General features: G+C 52.5%; 2 protein-coding genes, 1 non-coding gene and 1 pseudogene across 5 annotated transcripts in view; 1 reads left to right on the forward strand and 3 right to left on the reverse strand.

The window, feature by feature from the left end:
* Positions 1-105: 105 nt before the first annotated feature.
* Positions 106-7805, reverse strand: DKC1 (dyskerin pseudouridine synthase 1). Its single transcript, XM_012932275.2, has 15 exons — positions 7675-7805; positions 7068-7135; positions 6717-6803; positions 5434-5525; positions 4903-5087; positions 4369-4433; positions 4085-4211; positions 3848-3978; positions 3312-3455; positions 2669-2789; positions 2008-2126; positions 1572-1675; positions 1268-1346; positions 973-1098; positions 106-699 (listed from the first exon to the last, which is right to left on the reverse strand). The coding sequence occupies exons 1-15, from the start codon at positions 7688-7690 to the stop codon at positions 637-639; spliced, it is 1527 nt and encodes a 508-aa protein (XP_012787729.2). The 5' UTR covers positions 7691-7805; the 3' UTR covers positions 106-636.
* Positions 1401-1529, reverse strand: LOC129400701 (small nucleolar RNA SNORA56). Its single transcript, XR_008627887.1, has one exon. It is a non-coding gene; the product is annotated as a small nucleolar RNA SNORA56 (small nucleolar RNA).
* Positions 3630-3747, reverse strand: LOC129400673 (small nucleolar RNA SNORA36 family; annotated as a pseudogene).
* Positions 7806-19148: 11343 nt separating the features above from the next.
* The window catches only part of GAB3 (GRB2 associated binding protein 3), a 79316-nt gene continuing 74055 nt past the window's right edge, over positions 19149-24409 (forward strand). For all 3 annotated transcript variants that reach the window (XM_004606487.1, XM_012932286.1, XM_004606488.1), the window contains exon 1: positions 19149-19220. In XM_004606487.1, coding sequence (XP_004606544.1) covers positions 19149-19220 — 72 coding nt within the window. The remainder of the gene's footprint in view (positions 19221-24409) is intronic.

Genomic DNA, 24409 nt, shown 5'->3' on the forward strand with positions numbered 1-24409 from the left:
TGGATTCCCAGATCCCCAAGATGAATGTTAAAGGAGCAAGCTAACCGAGTATGTCATGTGTTAGGAATGTTCACCCATTATCAGGAAACCTAGCAGGAATACTTTAAAAAAAAGTCAGTTGGTTTTATTAAGTCAAAATGACAAGAGTCTTCTAACAGTTGATGAGGGTAAAGATGGGGACTGTGGCTTCTACTAGCATCTCAGCTGAGGCATGTGCATGAAGCTGGGCACCCGAGCTTCAATGATCTGCACAGAGAGCTAGGTCCACCTCAGAACCATGCCCGGAAACAGGGTTCATGCTCCTCACAGAATGATGAGCACTTCCCGCACCCAGGAGCATTATCCAGTCCAACTCTGGATTCCCGAGGGCTCCGCATCATTTCAATGATCATCTCATTTTGAAAAACTTCTTATCAAGAAGGGGCACTGGTGAGGCTGTGTACATGGTGCCTCCTCCACCCATGCCTGAAACAGGATGGAGTTGGCTGGCCACAGCAGATCTGACCAGCAAAGTCTCCCAGTGGCTAGAACGTGCCAGAAGGCCCTAGGTCCCATGCCCTCAACCACCTAAGGAACTGTTTTCGGTAAGGCTTTCGTTTCTTCTCCCAGCTGACACAGTGCTTGGGATGGTCCGCGCTACTTGGAAACCACTTCTTTGATTTTCTTCTTCTTCTTCTTCTTCTTTACGCCATCGCTGTCCTAAGGGGGTGGGGGAAGAGCAAGCATGCTCAGCGGTCTGCATGGCCATGGACATGTCCAGTCACTTGGGCTGGCAGGATGAGAGGATTTTGGCCCAGAGACACCCCCACCCCAAAGTCCCAAGCTTTCTGGTTTTCCTGGGGAAACTGCATCTGGCTGACGTACTGTCCACCTACCAGCCACACCAGTGAACGGGGCAGCAGTTTCTGGGCTGGGCTGGGGGACCCTCCTGGTCTAAGGGAGCCCACGGGCCCTGTATATGCCCCTACACACCCCATCTCCTGGCTCTTCTACAGTCTCCACAGCTTCCCTGGCCTTCTTGTCCTTCTTCTTCTTCTTTTCTTTTTTAACCATTGGTGTAGATGCTGGGGAGTCATCACTTTCACTCTCGCGCTTCCGCTGAAGTGGACAGATGAACTGTGTCAGGCTTCCAGTCAACCCCATTCCTACCCGACTAGGCCAGGGAGACCCGCAGCAGTAGGGCCAGGACACCACGCTCAGTCCAGCGCCAGCTGCCGCCCTCACCGCCCCCAGGCACACAGGCAGGAGGAAAACCCAGGCCACTCACCTTCTGGACCTTCCCATCACCAGGAAGCACTGGCGGGGCTGCCACTGCTCCGGGTGCTGCCTCTTTCTTCCCTGAGTCACTGCAACAGAAGAAGCAGTAGAGTGGTGAGGGCTCCACGGAGCCCCCAGTGCAACCATGTTTGGCAAGTCTAAAGCCACCAATAGGCACAAGCTAGGCAGAAGCAGAACTTACCACTTGTTTTTGCAGATTGACTCCCTCTAGAGTCCCCCATGCCAGACAAGAAAGGGATAACCATCTGCGGGCGAGGCCCACTGCCCTTGGCCTGCCCTCCCACGAGACTCACCTGTAGTCCACGTAGTCCTGGGTCCATGAGGCAGGAGTGCTGTCTGTGGGCTTGCCGTGCTTATCCAAGAGCCCCTGCTTGATCAGAAGCTTCTTCTGACTCGCCTGGCAGTAAGGTCCCAAGGTAAGAGCAGTGTTGACGCACAGGGCGGCGCCTCAAGGGGGCTTGCTCCTGTGTGGAGCCTCCACAACTCAGCCTCTGCAGCATACATCCCAGTGGGGCCAGGTGGCATAGCCCTGGCAACCGCAGGCGCGTGCGCGCACACACACAGACACACACAGAGAGCAGGGCCAGGCAGCACAGCCCTGGCAACCACCCACAGGTGCGCACATCCCTCAAGCGGGTCCACACCCCCAACACACCCCGCCCCACACAGGCACAGCTCACATGCACATGTCTGGAATGGAAGCCCACAACACACACCCGACCCACTAACCTTTGGCCCTAAGCCCCACTTCCGAGGGTAAGTGTCTCTCTCCATGATCACTCGCTTGATCTTGGCCACGACGCCATGGTCACAGGTAGATATCACTGCCGTGGTCATGAGTGCAATGGCTGTAGATGGAAGTTCAGAGAATGGCTGTGGAGGCAGGCTGCACCCCCAAAGTGAAGCCCCGACCCATATGTATGTAGCACCCCAGCTTTAAAGCTGAGGCTGCTTCTGCCAAGAACGTGCCTGCAGAGGAATTGCTTGTCGCGGGGATTAAGCCTCTAAAAGCCCCCAAACTTACCAAGTGAGGGGCAGGGGCAACTGTACAGTGACTGAGGCCATCCACCACCTGACCCACACCCGACCCCCATGCAGTGCATGTGCCCCCATGAGACCCTAGCACTGTGGGGAGCAGCACTTAGAAGCCCCAACAACGAAGTCCCCCAAAGCCGGTTCAGCATTATAGGCATGCAGCACAGCCACAGGCCAGCACCTCTCAGTGAATCTCAGCCCCAAGGTGGATCCCTAGTCCCAGGCCCCAATTCTCTCGGGGGCAGCAGCCAGAGGAAAGAACCACCTCACCAGACGCCCCACCTCAGGCTCAGGGCTCAGCTGCACAGGGAATGGAATGCACTCTGGGGCTCATAGGGAGGCCGGAGACTCTCACCCATGCAGATGGCCTCCCCCTTGGTGGTAATGACCACGATCTCCTGATTGACCTCGATGCCATCCTCATAGCGAAGAACACCTGGAAGCATGATCTTGGCTCCATAGCAGATGGCGTTCACCTGCAGAGATGGCACCCCCATAAGGCCTGCCAACCCCCTCATGGCACAAAGGGGCATCAGGGCCGTGGGCAAAAGGCCCAGAAGGCTGGAGCCACCCACCATTTATGGCACGTCCAGCAAACACAGAACCCCTGGGAAATTCAGGCGCCATGTTTATAGGAGTCTTAGTGAAGTTCGCTTAGACAATGGGACAAACCTTCTCTTTCCAGAGAGGCTGGGCCACACTCTGCAGTACTTTGGGGGAGCATGAGGCGCCAGAATCCAACTGGACTCCAGGCCTGTGCCTGAGACCCCATATTCTCCCCGGCACTGAGACCAATTTTCAAAGGAATGTTTATTATCTTCCTGACTTTCCCAAGCCTCTGATGACTTAAAATACTGTCAATCACAGCTTCGTATACCACCCCTATCACCAGTGCCAGTGTCCCTCTACCAAGGGCAACACTGTAGTATGCTCAGGTTTGACAGAAGCAAGTTTTAAACACTTCCACCTTCCACGAGAAACCCGGTGCCCCGTTGTACCGCGCTATCCTTCATGACCAGCCGCTTATGCGACGTCAGCAGTTTCTCCAAGGGGAAAATGACTCGCCGCAGGTAGCTCTCGTCCTTGTGGTTGTCGTACAGCCACTGTGCATCGAGCACATCATGCATGGTCACCATGTGGTCCTGGAAAGTCACCGATGAGTGTCAAGCAGTGCCCCTTCTCAAAACTGCCCAGCCACTGCTCAACCAAGTGGCATCTTGTCTGCTTGTTTGAGCGTGCCAGTTTTGAGTCTCCTCAGACCCACATCTGCCCTCCTCTGCACCCCACAGTTCATCTGTTTCAATCTAAACTGGCATTTTTGTAGGCCTGGAGGGAAGTGAATAGAGAAATACCTTCTACCTGATCATCTCCTCCAGCCCATGTGTTACCATCCCAAAGTTTAATTACCAGAACAAGTAAGTCCAGACTCTGGTTCATGCCTGTAGCAGGCCATGAAGCTGTGTAAGCCCAGCAAGGGCAAAAGTGAGTGCTGGGTGCTCCCTTGTTCCCCTCAGCACTGCCCCTGCCCGCCTACCTTTTCATTCATGACTCCGGAGCGGACCCTCCTAAGCTCCTGCATCTGACCACCGACGCCAAGCAACAACCCCAGGTGCACACACAGTGTGCGAATGTAGGTGCCGGCCTCACAGCTCACCCAGAAGATCCCTGAGACAGAGGAACACTACATGTACTTTCCAGTGCAGCCACATCCCTGGCCAAGAAAACCAGAGCTCCCCCTGTGCCACACCCACACTGAGCCCCAAAGACCCACCTAATCGCCTCTCCGGGTCATACTCGAGCATCTTACTCTCATAGATGGTGCGTACCCGGAGTTGCCTCTTGACTGCAGCTATAAGTGGGGGGCGCTGGAATAAGGCACCTGTCAGAGTTTCCAGAGCCTGAAAGCAAAGCCAAGATTCTCAAGGCCTGGCCTCTCATGCGCATCAAAGGGCCCATCTGCAGAGTAGAAGGCCACAAGAGAGACACAGAAGGGTTCTGAAAATGGCCCTAACTCTTTTATGCCCTCAAAGGCATTCTCCCTGCAGCAGCACTTACCCTAGAAAGCTGGCTCCCCCCTTCAATAGCATTGTGCAGCCGGACAATCCCCACATACTCTTTGCCTGAAAAAGGATCAAAGAGTAGTCAGGCACGCCGCTGAGTTTTCTGTTTTCCTCCCACAGCTGCTCCTTCCCATCATGCCCAGCTCGGGCAGCAGGAAAGCAGACCAATGAGTACACCTCACGTTCTGGTAACATTGCCACTCACACAGATTTCATGGGGGTGCTGTGAGCAAGGAATGAAGACACACCTCTCAAATGTACATGAGGCCAGGTAGGGAGCATGAGGAGCCTACCACGGGGACTTGGGCAGGACTTGGCACGGCAGTGCTAGCAATAGCAGTCAGCCATGCGAGCTACGTGTCTTGCCCTCAGCATGCCAAGAGGAGGGTGGCCGGTAATCTGGCAGGGTAGAAGGCACACTGAACCAAGAGTAACCCCGACCAGGAATTCCACTCCCGTGCCAGGGAGAAATCACTAAAATCAAATGCAAAAGGTAAAGAAAACAGGAAAGAAAGGACATTCCACATACCTGCACTCTGCTGTGACTTCACTAAGCGAGTGGCTCGTTCTATGCACACAATTAAACAGCCGGTCACCTTGGGATCCAGAGTACCACTGTGTCCAGTCTTTTCTACCCGAAGTATCCGTCGAATCCAGGCTACCACCTCATGGGAAGAGGGATTGGAGGGCTTGTCGAGATTAATGAAACCTGTTCTAGAATGGAGAAGAAATGATTTGCACTGCTGGCTCACCCACGAATCAAAAAGCAATCTGAAGCCCAGGACAGTGTTCATAGTGGTGCAAGTTACACATCTAGGACAGTGCTACCGAAATGCTGAGGGGCTGCAGAAAAGGAAAGGTACCTGACTTGCATGCAACTGAGCTGGTTTTATCACTGACACCACACAGGGCCTCAGGTAGCCCACCAGGAGTGAGCATGGAGCCCGAGTGTAGAGCTAGAAATAAGCCCTGAGCACCACTGGGTGTAGTCCCCAAGCCAACAGAAATCAGCACAGATGGAGAGGGTTTGAAAGGCCCGCGCTCCCCATATGCTTCTTACCTGATGTAGTCCCCAATCTCCCTCTTCAGAGGGTTTGAACCACAGGGAAGAGGGGTATAGTGCGTTGTTCTTATATTTAGCTTATCAAAGTTCTAGAAAACAATCACAACACAGGAGAAACGTCATAAGCCATTAACATGTCAAACACAGCAGTGCCATCAGCAATAACATGGTTAGCATCTGGGTCTGTAAACTGACATCCCTTCCCACGTTTCGCTGCCATGACATGCTGGAAAAAGGCCCCAGCTTACAAGTCACAAGACCAACCTAATCACCACCCGAGACTTTCTGGACTCCTGTAGAACCAACTGGGTTAACACCGGGCATGTTATGAGTATGGAACAGTTTTGATTTCTTAGAACAAAATACAATTGCACAGAGAAATAGGGACAAGTCATGTTCCTTTCTCTGCTCTTCTCTCATCTTAGCACCTTCCTGCCCTTCCTTTCCCAGGCTCTCTACTCAACTAGAAGTGCAATCTTCAAAACAGCTAGCTCACTTGATTCCACAGTACTCAGCACAGTAAATCCCTTGAACTATTCCACCAAGAGACCTGAATTCCACACCACCAAGACCTTGCTTACCTGGTGCCCGGGGGGCCTAAATCCAAAGCCAGCTGCTATCTCAATGGCAGACCCCACTCAACAGCGCTGACACCCGCAAGCAAATCTCATGCTCAGACTCATAGCATCCGCTCACTGTGATGTTGTACATGGATATTCCAGCAACTTACTCTGCCAAAACCTTTTGTAACCAGCCTCCCAGGATGTCAGTCACCTGTGAACTTTCAATCTCAACCCAATTAGCGTTTCTCAATCCAATAAAGCATCAACGATTTCCTGAGAATCTGCTATAGTCTGTGGATAAAATGCTCTCCTGAATCAAACTGCCTCTTACAGCCCTCAGTTTGCAATCCTGGGAGAAGTTGTTCTGAGCAAACAGCCCCAGTGTTTAAAAAAGGTTGGCCACACATCACATCGGGGCTCACCCTAATTAACGTGGCTTCAAAGACTAAGCTCTGGAGGACTGAAGCGGTCCTGACCCAAGAGCGGGCCACACTGCTGCACTGCCTGGAAGGTGATTAAATTCTGAACTTGAACAAATGGTACTCAGCAGGGGTGATCCGCGAAACTCAACCCCTAATTTCTGAGGCCTGGAAGAAGCCTGCTTTTTGATGGGCCACAAATCATTCATTTCCACAGCAAGGATGCTCACCCCAGCACTTATCAACTATTTGCAAAAACCAAAAAGGCCACAAACAGACCCTCACCGTTAAGACCTACCTTTAGCAACAGAGGCCAGTGAGACGTGTCCAACTGAGCCACTTTGGATTCGGGCTTGATAAGAAAATCTTCAGCAAGTTGTATTTCCTTCCACGGGAGAAAAACACACTGTATTAGTGGCCCAGTTCATTGGGAGTAAGTCCATCACGACCACAGAACTCTCTTTAGATAGAAAAAGGGCACTCTACGAGTCTGTACTAGGGCTCCAAGGGACAAAAATGAACCCGGTTCCCGGGAAGGTGACGGGAACCAGGTGGCGGGGGAACACCAATCGCGGCCCGAGGGTCCAGCAGTGGCGAGGGGCCCTAAGGACTCTGCTTTCCGGCGCAAGCGAAGCCTATCGCTACTCACGGCAACGTCTTCCTCAGCTACAGACTTCCGCTCCTTCTTCTTCTTGTGCTTCTTCGGCACGACAGAGACTGGAAAAGCAAAGCGCCGGCCCTGAGATTCCCGCGCGAAAGCAGGGCGGCCTGTGGGCCGGCGCGGCCCAGAGGCAAGCCTCCGCACGTGTCGCCTCCATTCCGCCTCACCACGTGGCCGCGGCCGAGCCCAACTTGTCGCGCGCGCCGCGGGCCGCCCGAACTTCCAGCCGCGACCGCTCCCCTCGCTCCCGCGGCTGCGGCCTCCGGGGCCCTCCGGCCCCCGCGCCCCCTCGGGCCCGCCGCTCCCCCAGCCCCTTCCTGCCGTCGGCGCGGGGGGCCGGGAAGCGGCGCGCGGCGGCCGGGCCCCCCGCGGGGCGGGTTCCGGCGTCACGGCCAGCGCCCGGCCCCTCGCCCCCCGGCCCGCGGCGGCGGAGCCCCGGTCAAGGGGCAAGGTCGGCGGGAGGCCGGGCGCCCGCCGGAGGGGCCGGGCAGGGGCGGCGGGGGCTGCCGCCGCCGACCCGGGCCCGGCGGCCGTGGCCCCCCGCGCGGCTGTCCCGCCGGCCCTGGGCGCAGCCCGCCGCGCAGCCAACCCTCACCTTCCGAGTCCGCCATGTTGCCCCGCGCACACCGCGCGCGCCGCGTGTGCCTAGGTGGAGGCGCCGACCGGACCCCGGGGCCACCGCGCCGTCAGGCCGCGCCGCTAAGACACGCCCCTCGCTGCGCCGCCCGTTGCGTGCGGGGGCGGGCCGAAGCCGAAGGCGCGCGGGCCTCCCGAGCGAGCCCATTGGCTGGCGCCTCCGCGCGCGCCTGCGTCGGGGAACTCGCCCCGCCCGCGGCGGCTCGGGCTGAGAGCGCGTGCGCGGTGGGGCCTGCGGGCCGGAGCTTCTGGGCGTGGACTTGGTGGGCCGCAGCTGTCCGCAGTGCTCGCCCGTCTGGGCGGGACGGGGCCGTTGGTCGGCCGCTCCTCACCCCACGGGGTGCTCCTCGGCCGGCCCTGTCACACGGGCTCGGCTCGCGGCCTCTTGAAAAACGGAGCTACTGGGCGGGGTACAGAAACGTACACAGGCGGCCGGATGCCGTTTGTGGTTCCTAGGCGGCGAGAGGCTCTGGCCAATAGCAATTGAGTGCGGGCCGTGGGGGCGGGGGCGGTAAAAAGAAAACTGACACTGACTCTGCTAGCACACTCTGTAGATCACCGGATTCAAAATATTCTTTCAACGCACACGCCACCGCGGGAGTCGATGTGTCTTTCGTTTTGTGTGCCGTCTTTCTTTCCGTTTCCACTCCTGTTCCCTGGATAAAGATTTAGTCGCCGCGCAGCCGTGTCACGTGCTCAATAGCCGCAGGTAGCTGCTGGCTGCGGTTTCGGACGCCCAGGAAGTAACGGCACCACAGCCTAGTCCTCTACTCTGCTGTTCATACCCCTAAACCGGACACCTTTTTTGGAAGGGGCATCGCTTCCAGTGGTGCTGGAGGAATGATGCAACACTGGGGGCTTGAACCCAGGTTCTACATTTAAAACTCACATATTTTACATGCTATTCCACCTTTCTGAACCACATACGTTCCAAGGGCTGGAGTGATAGCACAGCGGTTGGGCGTTCGCCTTTCACGCGGCCGACCTCCCCTCTCGGAGAGAGGGAGTTCGACTCCCCCTCCCCTCTCGGAGAGCCCGGCAAGCTACCGAGAGTATCGCGCCAGAGCCTGGCAAGCTACCCGTGCATATTGGATATGCCAAAAACAGTAACAAGTCTCTCAATGAGAGACATTACTGGTGCCCACTTGAACAAATCGATGAGCAACGGGATGACAGTGACAGTGACGTTCAAAGCAAGATGTAGATTTTTGGTTTCTTTTGGTTCACGGAAGACATCTGACTGGGTTCAGGGATCACTCACTCCCACACTGCTGGAGAAATTTGTGAGGGACCGAAATTGGGTAGGCCAAGTGCAGAACAATCGACTTCTCTATTTATTCTCAATCCCAACTGATGCTTTTCTTTTTTCAGTTTTTGCTTTCACCTTGTGGTCCTCATGGCGTACTCCTCCTGCATTTCTCCTGGTACTGCACAGGGGAGGGTTGTCATCGATCTGCTAGGGATTGAAGTGGAGCTGTCTGTGTGGCAGACAAGCACCTTACCTCCTCCGTATTACCTCAAGGCTTTTGGATTTTTTTTTTTTGCGGCCACACCCAGTGGTGCTCAGGGCTTACTCCTGGCTCTGCTCTTAGGGATCACTCCTGACGGGGTTTGGAGGATCGTATGAAGTGCCCCCAGTTGCACGGAACCTGGGTCAGCCTCATGCAAGGCAAGCACCCTACCTGCTGTACCATAACTCTGGCTTTGGGATTTTCTTTCTTTCCTGTTTTTTTTTTTTTGCCACACACACTTGGCAGTGGCCAGGGTTTAGTTCTGGCTTTGTGCTGCTGGTGGTGCTGAAGAGCTGCATTGGGAGTGCAAGGCAACTCCTGACTGGGCTGGGGAACCCTGGTGTGTGGCCAGTATTGAACCCAACTTGGTCAGGTGCAAAGCAAGCACCTTAGCCTCTGTACCTGAGATTTCTTATACTAGCCCCTGGTGATAGGTCCCAGTTGTGGTGGCTTTTTTTGTGATTCTAAGTGGAATCTTTCTTTTTTTTTTCTTTTATTTCTTTTTGGTTCCAATTTTTATTTAGGCAGTGATTTACAATAGTGGTTCAGGCATACAATATTCCATTGTCACACCCACCACCAGAGGGCCTGTCCCTCCACCAAATATCCCCAGGGCCACTCCCCCAGCCCTACCCTCTAAGTTCTGCATGCCTAACAGTGAAGGACTGTTATTAGTGGAATCTTTTGCTGTTGCTGCTGACAAAAGGGGAAACTTCAAAATGCTTTTCTCCTGCTGCTATTCTGCCATGAAATTATCACATATTTTTCAGTTCTGATTTCATATCTCTTAAAAGATAAGATGATAGCCTGGAATGATAATACAGCAGATAGGGCTCATGCCTTGCACATGGCCAATGAGGGTTCGATGACCTGCCCCCACCCATATGGTCCCCAGAGCCCTGCCAGGAGTGATCCCTGAGGGCAGAGTCAGGACCCAAAACAAACAAAAGAGGATGATAGGTTTTCCTATCATTTCCTATGCATTTTCAGTTTATCTAGAATTTGCTTAGGTGTTTCTGAATAATAATCTAATCTAAATAGATTTTTAAATAGTCACCCAAGTTCTCTGAACCATCCCACGAATCATCCATTCTTCTCTTTCATTATCTGATGCTTCACAGGTACCTATTTGGCTGAACACATTAGCTTTCATCTTTCTCCAGCACCTCTCTGCGAACAGTTGTTGGCCAGTGCCGCCTGCAGGTCCCTTTGTTTCTTGTTCTACTGTTTCCACCTGTGCCTTCTCCAAAAAGTAGCTGCAAAGAGACGTCCATCCTCTGCCCAAATCCCTACTAAGGCTTCCATTGTCCATGGTGAAGATTTCTGCCCAAAGATGCCCCCCAACAGCCCCCTGTCAATGCAACTATATTTGAAAGGTGTCTTTGTAGATGTAGTTGAACATGTGAAACTCAGATCATCTGGACTAACCCAGGCGGGCCCCAGATCAAGGTGTCCAGCAGGAGGTGGCAAGTGTGTGAGAATAGAGGCGAAGAGTGGAATGATTCCAGCCTCCAGAGCTGCTCTGAGCCAGCTGGTGTGGGACGCTGCTGCTGGCAGCCCTGAAACAGGCGCTGCCTCCTCACTGAGCAAATGGGCATTAGTTTCTGGTGGCATTCCAGGATGTGTGACAGGAAGGTGGTGCTCCAGAGCTTTCCACCTGGGCCTTACAGCCATGATTGTTTCCTGCTTTGGATCAGGAAAACAACAGGGATTCCACTGATCTTTTCAAAATCTGGGCCATTCTCGAGGCTAGGGAGATGGCACAACAGGTAGTGCACTTGCCCTGCACCCTGCTAACCCGAATTTAATCACTGATACCACCTATGGTCCTTGATCCCACAAAAACTGATCCCTGAAAACAGAACCAGGAGTAAACTCTGAGCACCACTGAGTGTGGCCCCAAACACAACCAAATTTGGCTCCATTCTGATAGGAATGTGATGGTGTCTCATCGTGGTTTTAATATGCATGGCAATGATGGGTTGAATCTGTTTCCATACCCTTGGTTGATGTCTGTATGTCTTCTTTAGTAAAATGTTTCCTCATAGTAGTATTTATTTTTATTTTTTCTTGCTTTAGAGCCACGCCCGGTGGTGCTGAGCTTACTCCTGACTCTTTGTTCAGGAATCACTCTTGGTGGGCTTGGGGTCCCTATGGGGTGCTGTAGATTGAACACAGGCCAGCTGCACCCTACCTGCTGCACTATCTCTCCAACCCGTTATTATTTTTGTGGTCAACATCCAGCAGTGATACTCTCAGTGCATTGCTTCTGGGGTCAATCCCAGTGGTGTCCAGCTTTTGCTTGCAGGGCCTGGCCACTAGCTCTTTGTGGTATCTCCTCAGTCCTTCTTTGTATCTTCAGAATGTTTTCTATTTTTGGTGGGGGCTGAGAAAGAGGTTGGGCCACATCTGACTGCACTCAGGGCTTATTCCTGGCTCTTCATTCAGGGATTATTCCTGGTAGTGCTCAGGGGATCACTTAGGCTGCTGGGAATTGAACCCTGATCAGTTATGTGCAAGGAAAGCACCTTACCCACTGTACTAGCTCTCTGACCACTCTTTTGTCTGTTTCAAATGGGTTATCAGTGTTTTGTTTGACTATGAAGTTTTGAGAGTTTCTTTAGTCCTGATATGAATCCTTTTTCACGTCTGTGGAAACCCAGGTCCTAAGAAGAGCAGGGTTACCTAACACTGACAAATTGGGTTGGACGCAGTTAGAAGCTCTCTCGCTCATGAACTCTATTTTGCAGGAACAGCTTTGCTGAATCAGCAAGTGTTCCAAGTGTTTGGGGAGAAAACAAGCCTACTCCTCCAGAACAGCCCTCACTCAGCCTTTGTTCCTGCTGGCTGCTTTCTGAAAAAGCCTCCCCAGAGCGGTGTAACCAATGACTGTTACAAGTCAGGTTTCAGGAAGGAATGCCCAGAAAAGCTCCAAGGTTTGGGAGGCCAGATATCTCCAGGGCTCCTTTCTGTATCTCCTGAGACTCAGCTCCTGTTTTGCAAGAAACAAATTTCCAGGGCCTCTGGTGGTACAGCAGGTAGAACATTGGCCTTGCATGGGAATCAGTCCTGGATTTGATCCTCAGGTCCCTTATGGTTCCTGAACCACCATCAGGAGTAATTCCTGAGTGCATAGCAACCAAAATGAATAAAAAGAAAAAATCACAAGTTTCCTGCCTCTCCTCCTCTCTGTACAAGTATTCTTCTAGTTAACACCGCCCTTGCAGTCCGCCGGGCTGCCCTGGATGCTGACATGGCAGTGTGGAGTTTTCAGTACTCAGCTGCAGCAGGAATCAGACTTTGGCCCAGTCTGTAGCTTGTCTTTCATATTCCTCTTTATTTTTGCAGTGTCAGGGATTGACATATGAACGTGTGCCTGCTTCCTTTTATGCTTTTTATCAGGGAGGGTGTTTTGCTAATCAATTAATTTTTTTATCGAGTCAAAAGTTTCCATTCTGATGGTTTTCATTTATTGCTTTTGTCTTTTTATGGATTGTACCTTTGGCACCCTGTCATAACGCCCATTAGGGACCAATGCAATAGTGCAGCCGGTAAGGTACTTGCCTTGCAGGTGGGCGACCCAGGTTCAATCCTTGGCATCCCATGTGGTACGCTGAGCACTGCCAGGAATGATTCCTGGGTGTGCAGAGCCAGGAGTAACCCCTCAGTGTCACCAGGTGTGCCCCCGCAAAGAACTCTTCGCTAGGTCACAGGTCTCAAATATCTTCTGCTATGTTACCTTCCAAAGGTTTTGTGGTTTATATAAAAATATGTTCCACTTGGAGCTCATTTTTGTGTAAGGCTGCACTCAAAGTTTTACCTTTGCAGGGGAGATGTTGTGTATATGGGTATACAGTTCTTTAGCACTCTGAATTGAAAGGATTCTTCTCCACTACCTCTAGTGTGCTGCTTTTGGTCCTATGTGAAAAGCCAGTTGGATGAATGTATGCTGGTTTATCCCTGTACACATACAATCCCTAATTGTGGTGAGACATTTTTATGTTGATCCTATGCCCTGAAACTTGTAAACCTTACTTATATAAAGTTTGTTCCTATAGATTATATGTGATTTCATATGAATACAATTATACCATATTCACGTTGAGACCATTTGTTCGCCATTTTTATTACTTTTGTCTTTAAATTTAATTTATTATTATTTGGGGGTCTTGAGGATGACATCTGGTGGTACTCAGGGTTTACTTCTGAAGCTGGTGCGGCTCCGTAGACCATAGGGGGTCAGCCATGTACAAGGCCAACACCCTACCCACTGTAATATCACTCTGGCCCCCATTAGTCCTATTTTTAAAATTAAAATGTCATTGTAACTGTGTAGCATTTACATCCAGTTGTAGAACAGCATGATTAAAAAACTGTTTCTTGTGATGAGCACTTTTCAGGTCTACTCTCTTAGCAGTTGTTTGTTAAAATAAATGTCTTGCTATGTTGTTACTTGTGGGGACAACCAGTGGACCATATGGGGTTAGCCATATACAAGGCTTGACAGACCACATGTGGCAGGGATGGAACCAGGAGTCTTGCCTGTGTTTCACCACTTGAGCCCTATCTCCAGGGTTCTCGGAGACTTTCAGGTAGACAGTATTCCTGTGCTCACCAGGTGGTTCAGGTTTTGTTTGTTTGTTTGAGGGCCAGTAAAAAAACTGGCTCTGCACTCAGATCACTCCTGGCAGGCTCAGTGGACCATATGGGGTGCCAGGGATCGGTTGTGTACAAGGCAGGAGCCCTTCCCACTGTACTGTCACTCTGGCTCCTCACCAGCTGCTTAGAAAAACAGGGACTGGGAGTTTTGTTTGTATCTTGGACTGTGCCTTTGACCCCCTCTACCCATTTGTCACCTCTGCCCCTGGGAATGTTGAGTGTCTTCTCCAGACATGATTTTTGTGTTGCTCTGGATTTTGGTCTGTGGCGCTAGCTGTGGCAGAGGCCTGTTGTGGTCTGTAGTGATAGAATGGCTGGACACTAGGGGGTAGCACTGCTGTGGTGTGCACAGGGGACACCAGGGTGGCACACAAGGTGGTGGTGGGGGGCGTGGGGTGCCTGAAATTAAATGCAGGGCAGAGTATAGGGCTTAAGGCCTTACAGGCAGCTCATTCCTGGCCTGATTCATTCCCCAGCACCTCCAGAAGTGACCATTGAGCACAGAGCCTGGAGTAAGCCCTGAGAACTGCCTCGTTGTGACTCCCCCTACCCCAAACCCAAAAAGCGAACTCAGGGTCTTGTGCATGCTAGGCATGTACTCCAACAAGCAGCCCTGTCTTTTCTTAGCTTCTTCATATGGTGGATTATACTGACTGATGTTCCATCATTGAGCAGCATCTCAAACCTCTGGGCTGCACCTCACTTGGGTCATGGTGTCTGATTCCATATTCTACCTGTTTGCAGGACACACCCAGTAGTGCTCAGCTCACTGTTGTCTCTGTGCTCAGGGGTCACTTCTAGCAGGGCTTGGGGGACCCAATGGGGTGCTGGGGCTTAAAGCTGGGTCTGCTGTCCCCATCCCTCCAGAACTATGATGGCTAATTGTTTTGGAGTTTTGTGAATTGTGTCTATTAGTATTTGACCAGGTGGATGCTGTGTATCCCCGTGGGCTGTGTTTCCACCATGTTTCTCATTTTTACTGTCCTTTGCACAATTATTCTCATCCACGGAGTGACGTGTCTGACTTGGACTGGCAGCAACAATTTCACACTGCTCTCTCCTTCCCTTCCTTTTGTCGTTGTTCCAGTGATGAATTGAACATGGGGTGCTAGAAATCTCACACTTGCTTGTGGTGCCTGAGAGTCCCAGTGACAGTGAAGCCTTGTCCTTCAAAGCACGGACTTTGCTGGATCCCCAATTCCAAACAACCTTAAGTATCATAGTAATGTCACTGATATCTGGGTTTTGGGGGTGGTGGGGGTGTTTGGGTCACACCTGGAAGTGTTTATGGATTACTCCTGGTTCTGTGCTTAGGGATTACTCTTGTTGGGGCCAGGGAATTGACTGCGAATTGAACCCCGGTTAGCTGTGTGCAAAGCAAGCTCCTTCCCGTCTGTACTCTTGCTCTAGCCCCATGATGTCCAGTTCTTAGTAAGACAGGAAGAAGACTGTCGCTGATAACAATTAACTCAGAGTTTATATTACAGATGGAAGTTAGATCACTTTCACTCTTAGAATAGTGCTTTATAGATGTCCATATAGGAAAGCGGCATTCCCTGTTTGAACTTGAATTTGGCCGTGACACCACAGGCCTCGAATTCATGGGTTTCAGAGATTATTAGTGTAAGAGGTGAGTGACAGTGGTGGAAAGAGAAAGGCACTACCCCATCCTCATAGCTGGCCTTGCACACACACACGTCTTACTTTGTCCTCTCTGCCCCTGACCTGGAATCTAGAGAGACATGTTCTTATCCAGTGCTCTCTCCCATTTGCAGAGAGTAAGTTAGGTGCCTGAATAGCTTGCCTGTCCTAATAGAATTGAAATAGAAACTCTTCCTAGTGGATAAGTATTTTCAGGAAGGTTTTCAGCACTTGAAATACATAGTAAGTAAGTAGTAAGTGGGGAAGCCACAAGGAGAATGCAGACGGTGAAGGGTCCTTGTTAATGGAATGATCTATCCCAGGCTGGAGCGCCAAGCAACTAGGAAAGGCTTTGAAAGGAAAGTGAAAGCTGCCTTCCGCAATGGTGTCTCTTGAGATTTGACCAGAGCCAGAGCAGAAGGAGTCTCCATGCATCTGAAAGGGAGAGCAGCATGTCCTGAGCACATTCTCAATCATCCTGCTTGGCCTGGACATGCAGTGGGGGTATTGTCAGAGTCTCCAGGCCGTGACACAGATAGATAGAAGTAGCAATTCCCGATAATGTGCCTGGCCACCAGTGAGCGGGGACAAATGCTCCATTCCCTTTGTGTCAGCAGGACTGTGGGAAGCACCTTGCTTTCCTCTGGTAGGGGAAGATCACAGTTTTGCGTGCCTCGCCTTGCAGCCCTCCTCTGGCCCTTGGATTTCTCTCGAGCAAGTGGAATTTGGCAGTCCTGGTCCCCACACTCCACAGACTCGGGGGGCTCAGCAAGCATGCGAGCTTTCTTGTGTTTCTTGTTCGAAGTGCTGGGGGTGGAACCCGGGGCTCAGCCATATAAGGTCTGTGCTTTCGAAGGACTCGTGCTGGTCAGAGGGCAGGAAGACAGCCCTGAAACCTCAAGAGGCAGACATCAGGGCTGGGGCGATAGTACAGTGGGCAGGGCATTTGCCTTGCACGCAGCCAACCCAGGTTTGATTCCCAGCATCCCATATGGTCCCCCAGCACCGCAAGGAGGAATTCCTGAGTGCTGAGCCAGGAGTAACCCCCGTGCATTGCCGAGTGTGACCCCCCCCCCCAAAAAAAAAAGAAAGAAAGAAAGAGCTAGAGACAGACATCAGGTTCAGGGACAGGTTTAGAAGGCTTAGGCCAGTGCTTAGGGTCTCTGAGGAGTCCGTGAGTCATTATATCTGTAGGCACCACTGCCCCAGAGCAAGACCGTGGGGGCGACGCGAATTGAATCATGCCACACTAGGGTCTGCCAGGCTGTGTGTCCTCAGGGTCCCGGCCGAGGGCAGGATCTGTAGCATTCGGCCACACAGACATGACATGCCTTGAGCAGCAGGCACTCGAGGTGGTTGTGTGGAGCTACTGTGGCTCCAAAGTGTTTTGTGGGGCCTAGAGAGGAGCCCTGTCGTCTGGGGAGAGCACTCACCATGCTACGGAAGGCCCAAGGAGAAGAGCAGAGTTTCCTTTTGCTCCCCACCTTCTGGCTGCGGTGGTCTGAATGCCTGTGGGGCACCACTGGAGGGTGCCTCAGTGCCTCAGCCCCTAGGAGGGGGGCTTGATCTGATGAGGCCCTATGACCCCCTTTACACCCATTCCTATTGAATCCTCCAGCCCCTGGTGCAATCTAAGATGCCAGCACATAGGGGTGGCTGGAGGCAGAAGCTCCCTCTGAGGGCAAGAGATCTGGCACAGGCCACTGTGCCTGCCAGTGTCCCATTGCCAGGGGCACATGCCCAAGAGCACTGAGGTCATGTGAGCCACCTGTCTCCTGTCACTCCTTATAATTCAGGGCTTTCTTGCCGTCTCTACCCCCCTTTTTGGCTCTACCTCCTGCCGTGTGGAGGGGGTCTAGTTTAGCCACGCCCCCTGTTGCTCCCCTAGGGTTGCAGCCTTAGCCGCCCTTTGGAGGTGCTAAGAGAAGTGTTTCTTCTGTCACTAAACAACTGGCACACCGGGAGCTCCCTGGTCGATGTGGCTGGCGGTGCTCGCCAAGTGGCAACATAGTCGCTGCCATACACGGGCTAGAACTGTGTGACGTGACATGCTTGTTCTGAACAAGGGGTGGCCTCCCCGGTGGCTGGGAGCCATGCAGGGCCGCAGTCTGGGGCCCGGGAGAAAGGAAGACAAGGTAGCGTGAGTGTGTGTGTCTGTGCAGGACCTTGAAACCTTGCCCACAGTCCTTTCCTGTTTTTTTCTCATTCAGTCCTTTCCTTTGCTCCTCTCTAAAGCATAGAGGCCTCACTCTGCGCTGATGCAGCCGTAAGTCAGGGCCTCCTACTAGTAGACCCAAGCTCAAGCCCTTCAGCTTCCTACCCCAGCCCACCCCATTTTAGTTGTTTCTGTTGTGGCCACACACATCTGCTGTGGTTCTGGCCACTGTGCTTGGAATCACGCTTGTTTGGCCTCTGCCCTGGCTCCGAAATATCTGACTCTACCCCACCTGTGGGTTCTCCCGAAGGTGCTGGTGAAGACAAGAGCGGGACTGATGGCTGGGGAGAGCACAGGCACTTCAGAAGAAACGATGCAGAGAACAAATGTGTATCTTGTAACACATCATAATGGCCGCTGAGCCCCGACTGGGAGCACAGTGCGCCCACTTCCTCCTCCGCCTCCTTATCCTTATCCTCCTCCTCCTCCTCCTCCTCCTCCTCTCCCTCCGAAAGGTGGGAAGCAAAGGCAGGGCAGTCACAGTCTCTGTCCAAACCTGGATTTCTGGCTCATCACAGGGATGCTGGTGATAGTGGACCGTGGCTGCCTCTGGAGTGACCATGGGCAGAGCGGGCCTTTGCTGCCCATGTCTGAATTCTGTCCTACTCCTCATGGAAGCGGATTGGCTTGTGAGACTGAGCACAGGCCCCTACTCGAGAAGAGCCCTTACCTTCCTGGACAGGCTTCACAACAATGGAGGGGACAGGCAGCTGTCACGCAGGGCACCTGCATCAGCGTCGCAACCACCCTGTCAATTGGCCAAGTGTGTTCTGTGTGGCGGGTGGCACTGGCTAGAGTGGGCTCTCGGGACAGGCGCCCTGCTTATTTCCTCCTTCTGTGACACGCATCCTGTTTCTCTTGGAGTCGCCTGCACCAGCGAGATAATAGGATGATTAGAAGGGGTGTCTGTGCCTGGCCAGCGACAACGTGTGTGTGTGTGTGTGTGTGTGTGTGTGTGTGTGTGGGCGGGGGTGGCAGCGGGGTCTGGCGCCCTAACTTCGCAGATGCCAGCAGCCCTGGGCGACAGTGCCCCAGGGCTCGGGTGTCGGCGTCGGCGGCGCCCGAGCAACGCCGTGCACGTGCAGGAGCCACAGCGGCGACCCTGGGGCGGGGCGGAGGCTGGGGGGCGCTCGCGGGCTTCCGACGCCGCAGGTGCGGCTCGGAGCTGCTAGACTGGGCGCGGTCCCGGCTCCTGCGCTCCTGCCGCCTCCTCCCGCGGCAGCTCGGCTCGCTCGAAGGGGCGGCCGCGGGCGGCGCAGCGGGCTCCGGACCGGGGGCGGTGGCTGGAGGCGGGGGTCGCGGGGCGGCGCTGGGCGGGCGGCGCTGGACCCGCCCCACAGGCATCCCCGGACGACTTCCTCCCGCGGCGGGCGGCCGGCCGAGCAGCTGGAGGAAGCGGCGGCCACGATGAGCGCCGGCGACGCCGTGTGCACGGGCTGGCTCGTCAAGTCGCCCCCCGAGCGGAAGCTGCAGCGCTACGTGAGTGCGCGGGGCGCGGGGCGCGGGCGCACGTCGGGGCCGGGCGCCGCCGGGGCGGGAGCCCTCTGCGCGGGAGCCCGTCTCGGGGCCCCGCGGGCGGTGTCGGTCCGCTGTGCAGGGGGACTCGGCGCGCCCATCCCGCCCGTCCGCTCGCCTTCGGCGGCCCGGCCGTCGTGCCCTCCGCAGGCTGCAGCGACACCCGGCTTGGCGCTCAGCGGCCTCGGGCCTCTGCGGAGAAGGGGCGTGTGGCGGACGCCCTCCGGCCCGACCGAACCCCGCGGCCCCTGCGGAGCGTCTGCGGTGGGAGCGAACGTGGCCATGATTGTGCCGGCCGGAGCCAGCACCCCGTGACTAGCGTGCACCCGGCTCGAGACCCCGGATGCACCGAGTGGTCCCCGTGCCGTTTGTCGCGCAGCTCAGAGGGGACGCACGTGCGGGCGGGGGGCGGCCGCTGGAAGGCCGATGCCCCGCGGACGCCTGCACGCTGCGGGCGGGAGCCGCTTGTGAATGCCCACAGTTGCTTGGGGCGCTCGCTGCAGGGCCCCCCGCCAGCGCAGCGTCTCTTGGGAGTCCTTGGGAGATCTTGCCGGGGCTTGTGCCACCGAGCAGCTCTGTAGAGGACTGACTGGTCGCTGCGTGTGAACGTGGGGGAATCTCTGAACGGGACCGTGCCCGCGTCACGCCCAGCGCCCGGCTCCAAAAGCTGCGGTGGTTGCCCGGAGGCCCACGGCACGCACTGGACCGCTGGCGGGTTCTCCAAGTGGGACGCTGCCTGGCCCCACAGGCATCCCCGGACGACTTGGCAGGCGCTCTGGCCCGTGGGCCCAGTCGAGGTGTTGTGTCCCGCGGGCGACCTGGGCACCTTTGACCGAGTGGCACTCATTTTCCAGGGGCAGATGATTCGGAAATGTGGTGAAGCCTGAGGGCCGGGTGGGCGGGAGCCCCGCGCAGTCCCGAGGCGTGGGCACGGGAAAGCGTGTGCGCGTGTCTCCCGGCGGGGAAACCGTGAGTGTACAGAGCGTCACGGAGCGCCAGCGTTCCGCGGGGCTGCCGTGCAGGCGTGGGCTCTGCAAGGCTTCTGGCGTGCAGGAAGGAGGCTGGGGACCGAGAGCCCCCACCGCTGCTCCGACCGACACTTCGGTTCCAAACGTCAGCCCGACTGGGAGCTTTTTCCCGCGATAGCCTGGGCGGACCAGTGCTCCTCTCTCGCGGGGCGGCCCCTCACGGGTCCCCGCCGAGGCAAGTGCGCGCCCTCCGCTCCCCGAGAGCTGCGCGGACCCTCGTGGCCGCTAGATGGCGAGCTCGTGTCAGCTCGGCGAGGGCGTGGGCAGCGCCCCGTTGCCAGCCAACTTGAACGCAGACCCGGTCTGCAGTAGCCGCTGTCCTCTCCCTTCCATTGAACGCCCACTCCGTACCTGGCGCGGGGCCCGGGCTGGACAGACAGAGAAGGCACAAGTGACCGCTAGGCTCGAGAAGCCCAGAGTCGCACATTCCCAATAGAGCCGCCGACGCCAAGGGGACCAGCGTAGCTCTCGTGGCTGTTCGTTCCCAATGAAAGCGAGGGTGCTTTGAGGGACAGCTTTCAGACCAAGGCGATCTTGGGCCTCATCCTCCTCAACCCCTGAAGCAACCGATCAGAAGTGCTTTTGAAATTCACTGCTCTTTTATATATACTTGACTCTTTCGTGTCGTTTTTTTCCCCTGTGTGTGTGCCACAAATAATTTAAGACTGCATTCTTGCAAACCGTCAAGCAATATACCGAATAAGTTAGATTAAATCGAAGGAACTCTTTCACTTTCTCCTCTCCTTCCTGGGCCCCCCTCCATCTTCCCTCCTCCCTAGGGATAACAACTGTTAGCAGTTTGGTGAGTATCATGCTAGAACTATTTCTACAAAATATATAATTTTCTTTTTTGCACAATGAGATCATACTATACAAATTGTCCTACGATTTTCTTTTTTTAACGATAATCCTGGATGTTTTTTCCGGTTAGTATGGATGGATTTATATCAATCTTTTAAAACCATTACCTAATTATTTGATGTAACTGAATTATTTCTCTGTTGATGAACATTTGGCTTTTTAAAAATTTTCCCAGTTTTAAATAATGCCCCATAACAAAGATGATAAAATTACAAAACAGTATCAGGTACTTTTTATCTCTTGATGGATATATTACTTGCAAATATTTTCTGCTAGTATTTGATTTGTCTCTTCATTCTATTTACACTATCTCATGTAGAACAAATATTTAACAGTTTGATTAAGTCTTATCTTTCTGTTTCTGTTTTTGGCCCATACCCAAGTGCTGCTCAAGTTTTACTCCTGCTGGCTCTGCTCTCAGGTATCACTCCTGGCAGGCCCAGGGGACCATCTGGGGTGCTGGGATCAAACCCTGGTCGACCCTATGCAAGGCAAATGCCCTACCCACTGCATTATCTCTCCAGGCCTGAGTAAGTCTAATTTTTTTATATGCAGTTAAATTTTATTATTTTTGGTGCATCTTCTTATGTATTTTTTTCAAGAGCTGCTTCTTTTCCTCTCAATGCCTGCTTACGTCTTCGTATTTTCTCATCTCTAACAGTTTCTTCTAATTGCGGAGGAGTTATGGGGAAAATCACTGTAGCACTGTAGCGCTGTCGTCTTGTTTCTCATCGATTTTCTCGAGCGGGCACCAGTAAGGTCTCCATTGTGAGGCTAGTTACTGTTTTTGGCATACTGAATACGCCATGGGTAGCTTGCCAGGCTCTGCCGTGCGGGCGAGATACTCTCGGTAGCTTGTCGGGCAGAGGAATCAACCCCGGTTGGCCATATGCAAGGCAAACGCCCTACCCGCTGTGCTATTGCTCCAGCCCTATGGGGAAAATATCTTCAGTATAACTTATATTAAAGGAATGGCTTTCTTCAAACACTGTATTTGAACTCAATGAAACTGTCTCTTTGTTTTCATGAGTACATTGTTCTAATCCAGTTTTCTCCTCTTCTCTGGCAGTTTTGTTGCTGCTTGTGAGAATGCTATCCTGTGATATGTTTGAAGCTGGTAAAACACTGCCGATAAGTTGGGAATTAGTGACATCAGTTCCTCCATTTACTGGTGTGTTAAGAGTACTCTCTTTCTCTTCTTATTGTGACCCGTCGTCCTCTTAAAGGTTTTAGCTTTTCTTCTCTTATCAAAACCCTGCTATTTTCTCTCTTCTTCCTTTACTTTTGTAAACTCTTTCTTTTTGTGAGTACCGCTTTTCACCACATTTCTTTTTATTTATTTATTTTTTATTTTGATATTTTTTTAAAAAAATTTTTATTAGTGAATCATCGTGAGGTACAGTTACAAATTTACAACTTTTCGTGCTTGTGTTTCAGTCATACAATGCTCGAGTACCCTCCCTCCCGATTTTTTCTTGTCATTTCTTTCTTGAGTAACTTTTTCAAATGTTGATGCCATTTCATTCTGGATCAATAAAAGGTACTGCCTGACTTTTCCTCAGCAGGTTTCAGGAAGGCCCTTTGTAAGTTATTAGACATTTTAGAGGGACGTTGGGGGCCAGAGCATCCAGGGAAGTGGGAAGTAGGGGGCTGAGGTCGTCCACAAGACAAGAAAATAGCACGAGGGAATTGAAGGCAGCAGTTGCCCGGGAGCAACACGAAAGAAAAAGTAAGTCTAATTTTTAGGGTCAAACCTAAGAACTCTTCACCTAGCCCTACCTACATTCTATTTTCTCTCTTTTTTCATAAGTTTTATAACTTTATACTTTATCTTTTATATGTATCATTGATATATTGATACATATCATATAAATTTAACTCAAGTTGATCATTGATCTTTGTGGAGGAGTCATGGGGATCTGTATCAATGATCAACTTGAGTTAAATTTTACAAAATGTGTGAGGGCTTGGGGCTTTATTTTTGAACAACATTGAGCAGTGCTAAGGGGTTACTCCCAGCTTAGTGATTTGGGGTCCTCTTAGTGGTGCTTAGGTGGGTAATGTGCTGCCAGTGATTGGACTGAAGTTCCTGCTTGCAAAGAATGCTCTTAACCTTTGAACTAGGTCCCTGGCCCAAAGGTATAACCTTTTAAAAATCTTAAACTTTATTTCATTTTTTTTGGCTTTTTGGGTCACACCTGGCGATGCTCAAGGCTGAGTCCTGGCTCTAGCAGTCTGGAATCACTCTTGGTGGTGCTCAGGGGACCATATGGGATGTTGGGAATCGAACCTGGGTTGGTCGCATGCAAGACAAACGCCCTACCCACTGTGCTATAGCTCCAGCCTCTTTATTTCATTTTTTTCCAAAAATACTTTTATTTAATCACTGTGAAATTGAAAAGTTCTTCATGATTAGGTTTCAGGCATAAAATATTTCTTTATTTTTAAAAAAAAAATTTTAAATTTTATTGAATCACCGTGAGATAGTTACAAGCTTTCACAATGATCAAACACCCATCCCTCCATCAGTGCACATTCCCCACCACCAGTATCCCGGGTATAACCCCCCTTTCCCATCCTCCCCCTGCCTCTAAGGCAGACAATATTCCCCATACTCTCTCTCTACTTTTGGGCATTATGGCTTGCAACACAGACACTGAGAGGTTACCATGTTTGGTCCATTATCTACTTTCGGCATGCATCTCCCATCCCAACTGGTTCCTCTAGTCATCATTTTCTTAGTGATCCCTTCTGTATTCTATCTGCCTTCTCCCCTCCGCTCATGAAGCAGTCTTCCAGCTATGGGGCAGTCCTGCCGGCCCTTATCTACAGTCCTTGGGTGTCAGCCTCATGTGATGCTACCCTACATACACTCCACAAATGAGTGTATGACTCTATGACTGTCCCTCTCTTTCTGACTCATTTCACTTAGCATGATACTCTCCATGTTTATACATTTATAAGCAAATTTCATGACTTCATCTCTCCTAACAGCTGCATAGTATTCCATTATGTAGATGTGCCAAAGTTTCTTTAACCAGTCATCTGTTTTAGGGCACTCGGGTTGTTTCCATATTTTGGCTATTGTGAACAGTGCTGCAATGAATATATAGGTACAGATGTCATTTCTACTGTGCCCTTTTGCATTCTCGGGATATATTCCTAGAAGGGGTATTGCGGGGTCATATGGAAGCTCAATTTCTAGTTTTTGAAGAACTGTCCATATGGTTTTCCAGAAAGGCTGGACCAGTTGGAATTCCCACC

This window comes from Sorex araneus, chromosome X, assembly GCF_027595985.1.
Source record: "Sorex araneus isolate mSorAra2 chromosome X, mSorAra2.pri, whole genome shotgun sequence".
NCBI lineage: Eukaryota > Metazoa > Chordata > Mammalia > Eulipotyphla > Soricidae > Sorex > Sorex araneus.

Coding starts and splice junctions, on each gene's coding strand:
- DKC1 (XM_012932275.2), bottom strand. Junction 3,456..3,847: donor CCGGAGTCATGAATGAAAAG/GTAGGCGGGCAG, acceptor GTGACTTTCCAG/GACCACATGGTGACCATGCA. Junction 2,790..3,311: donor TGGTCATGAAGGATAGCGCG/GTACAACGGGGC, acceptor CCATCTCTGCAG/GTGAACGCCATCTGCTATGG.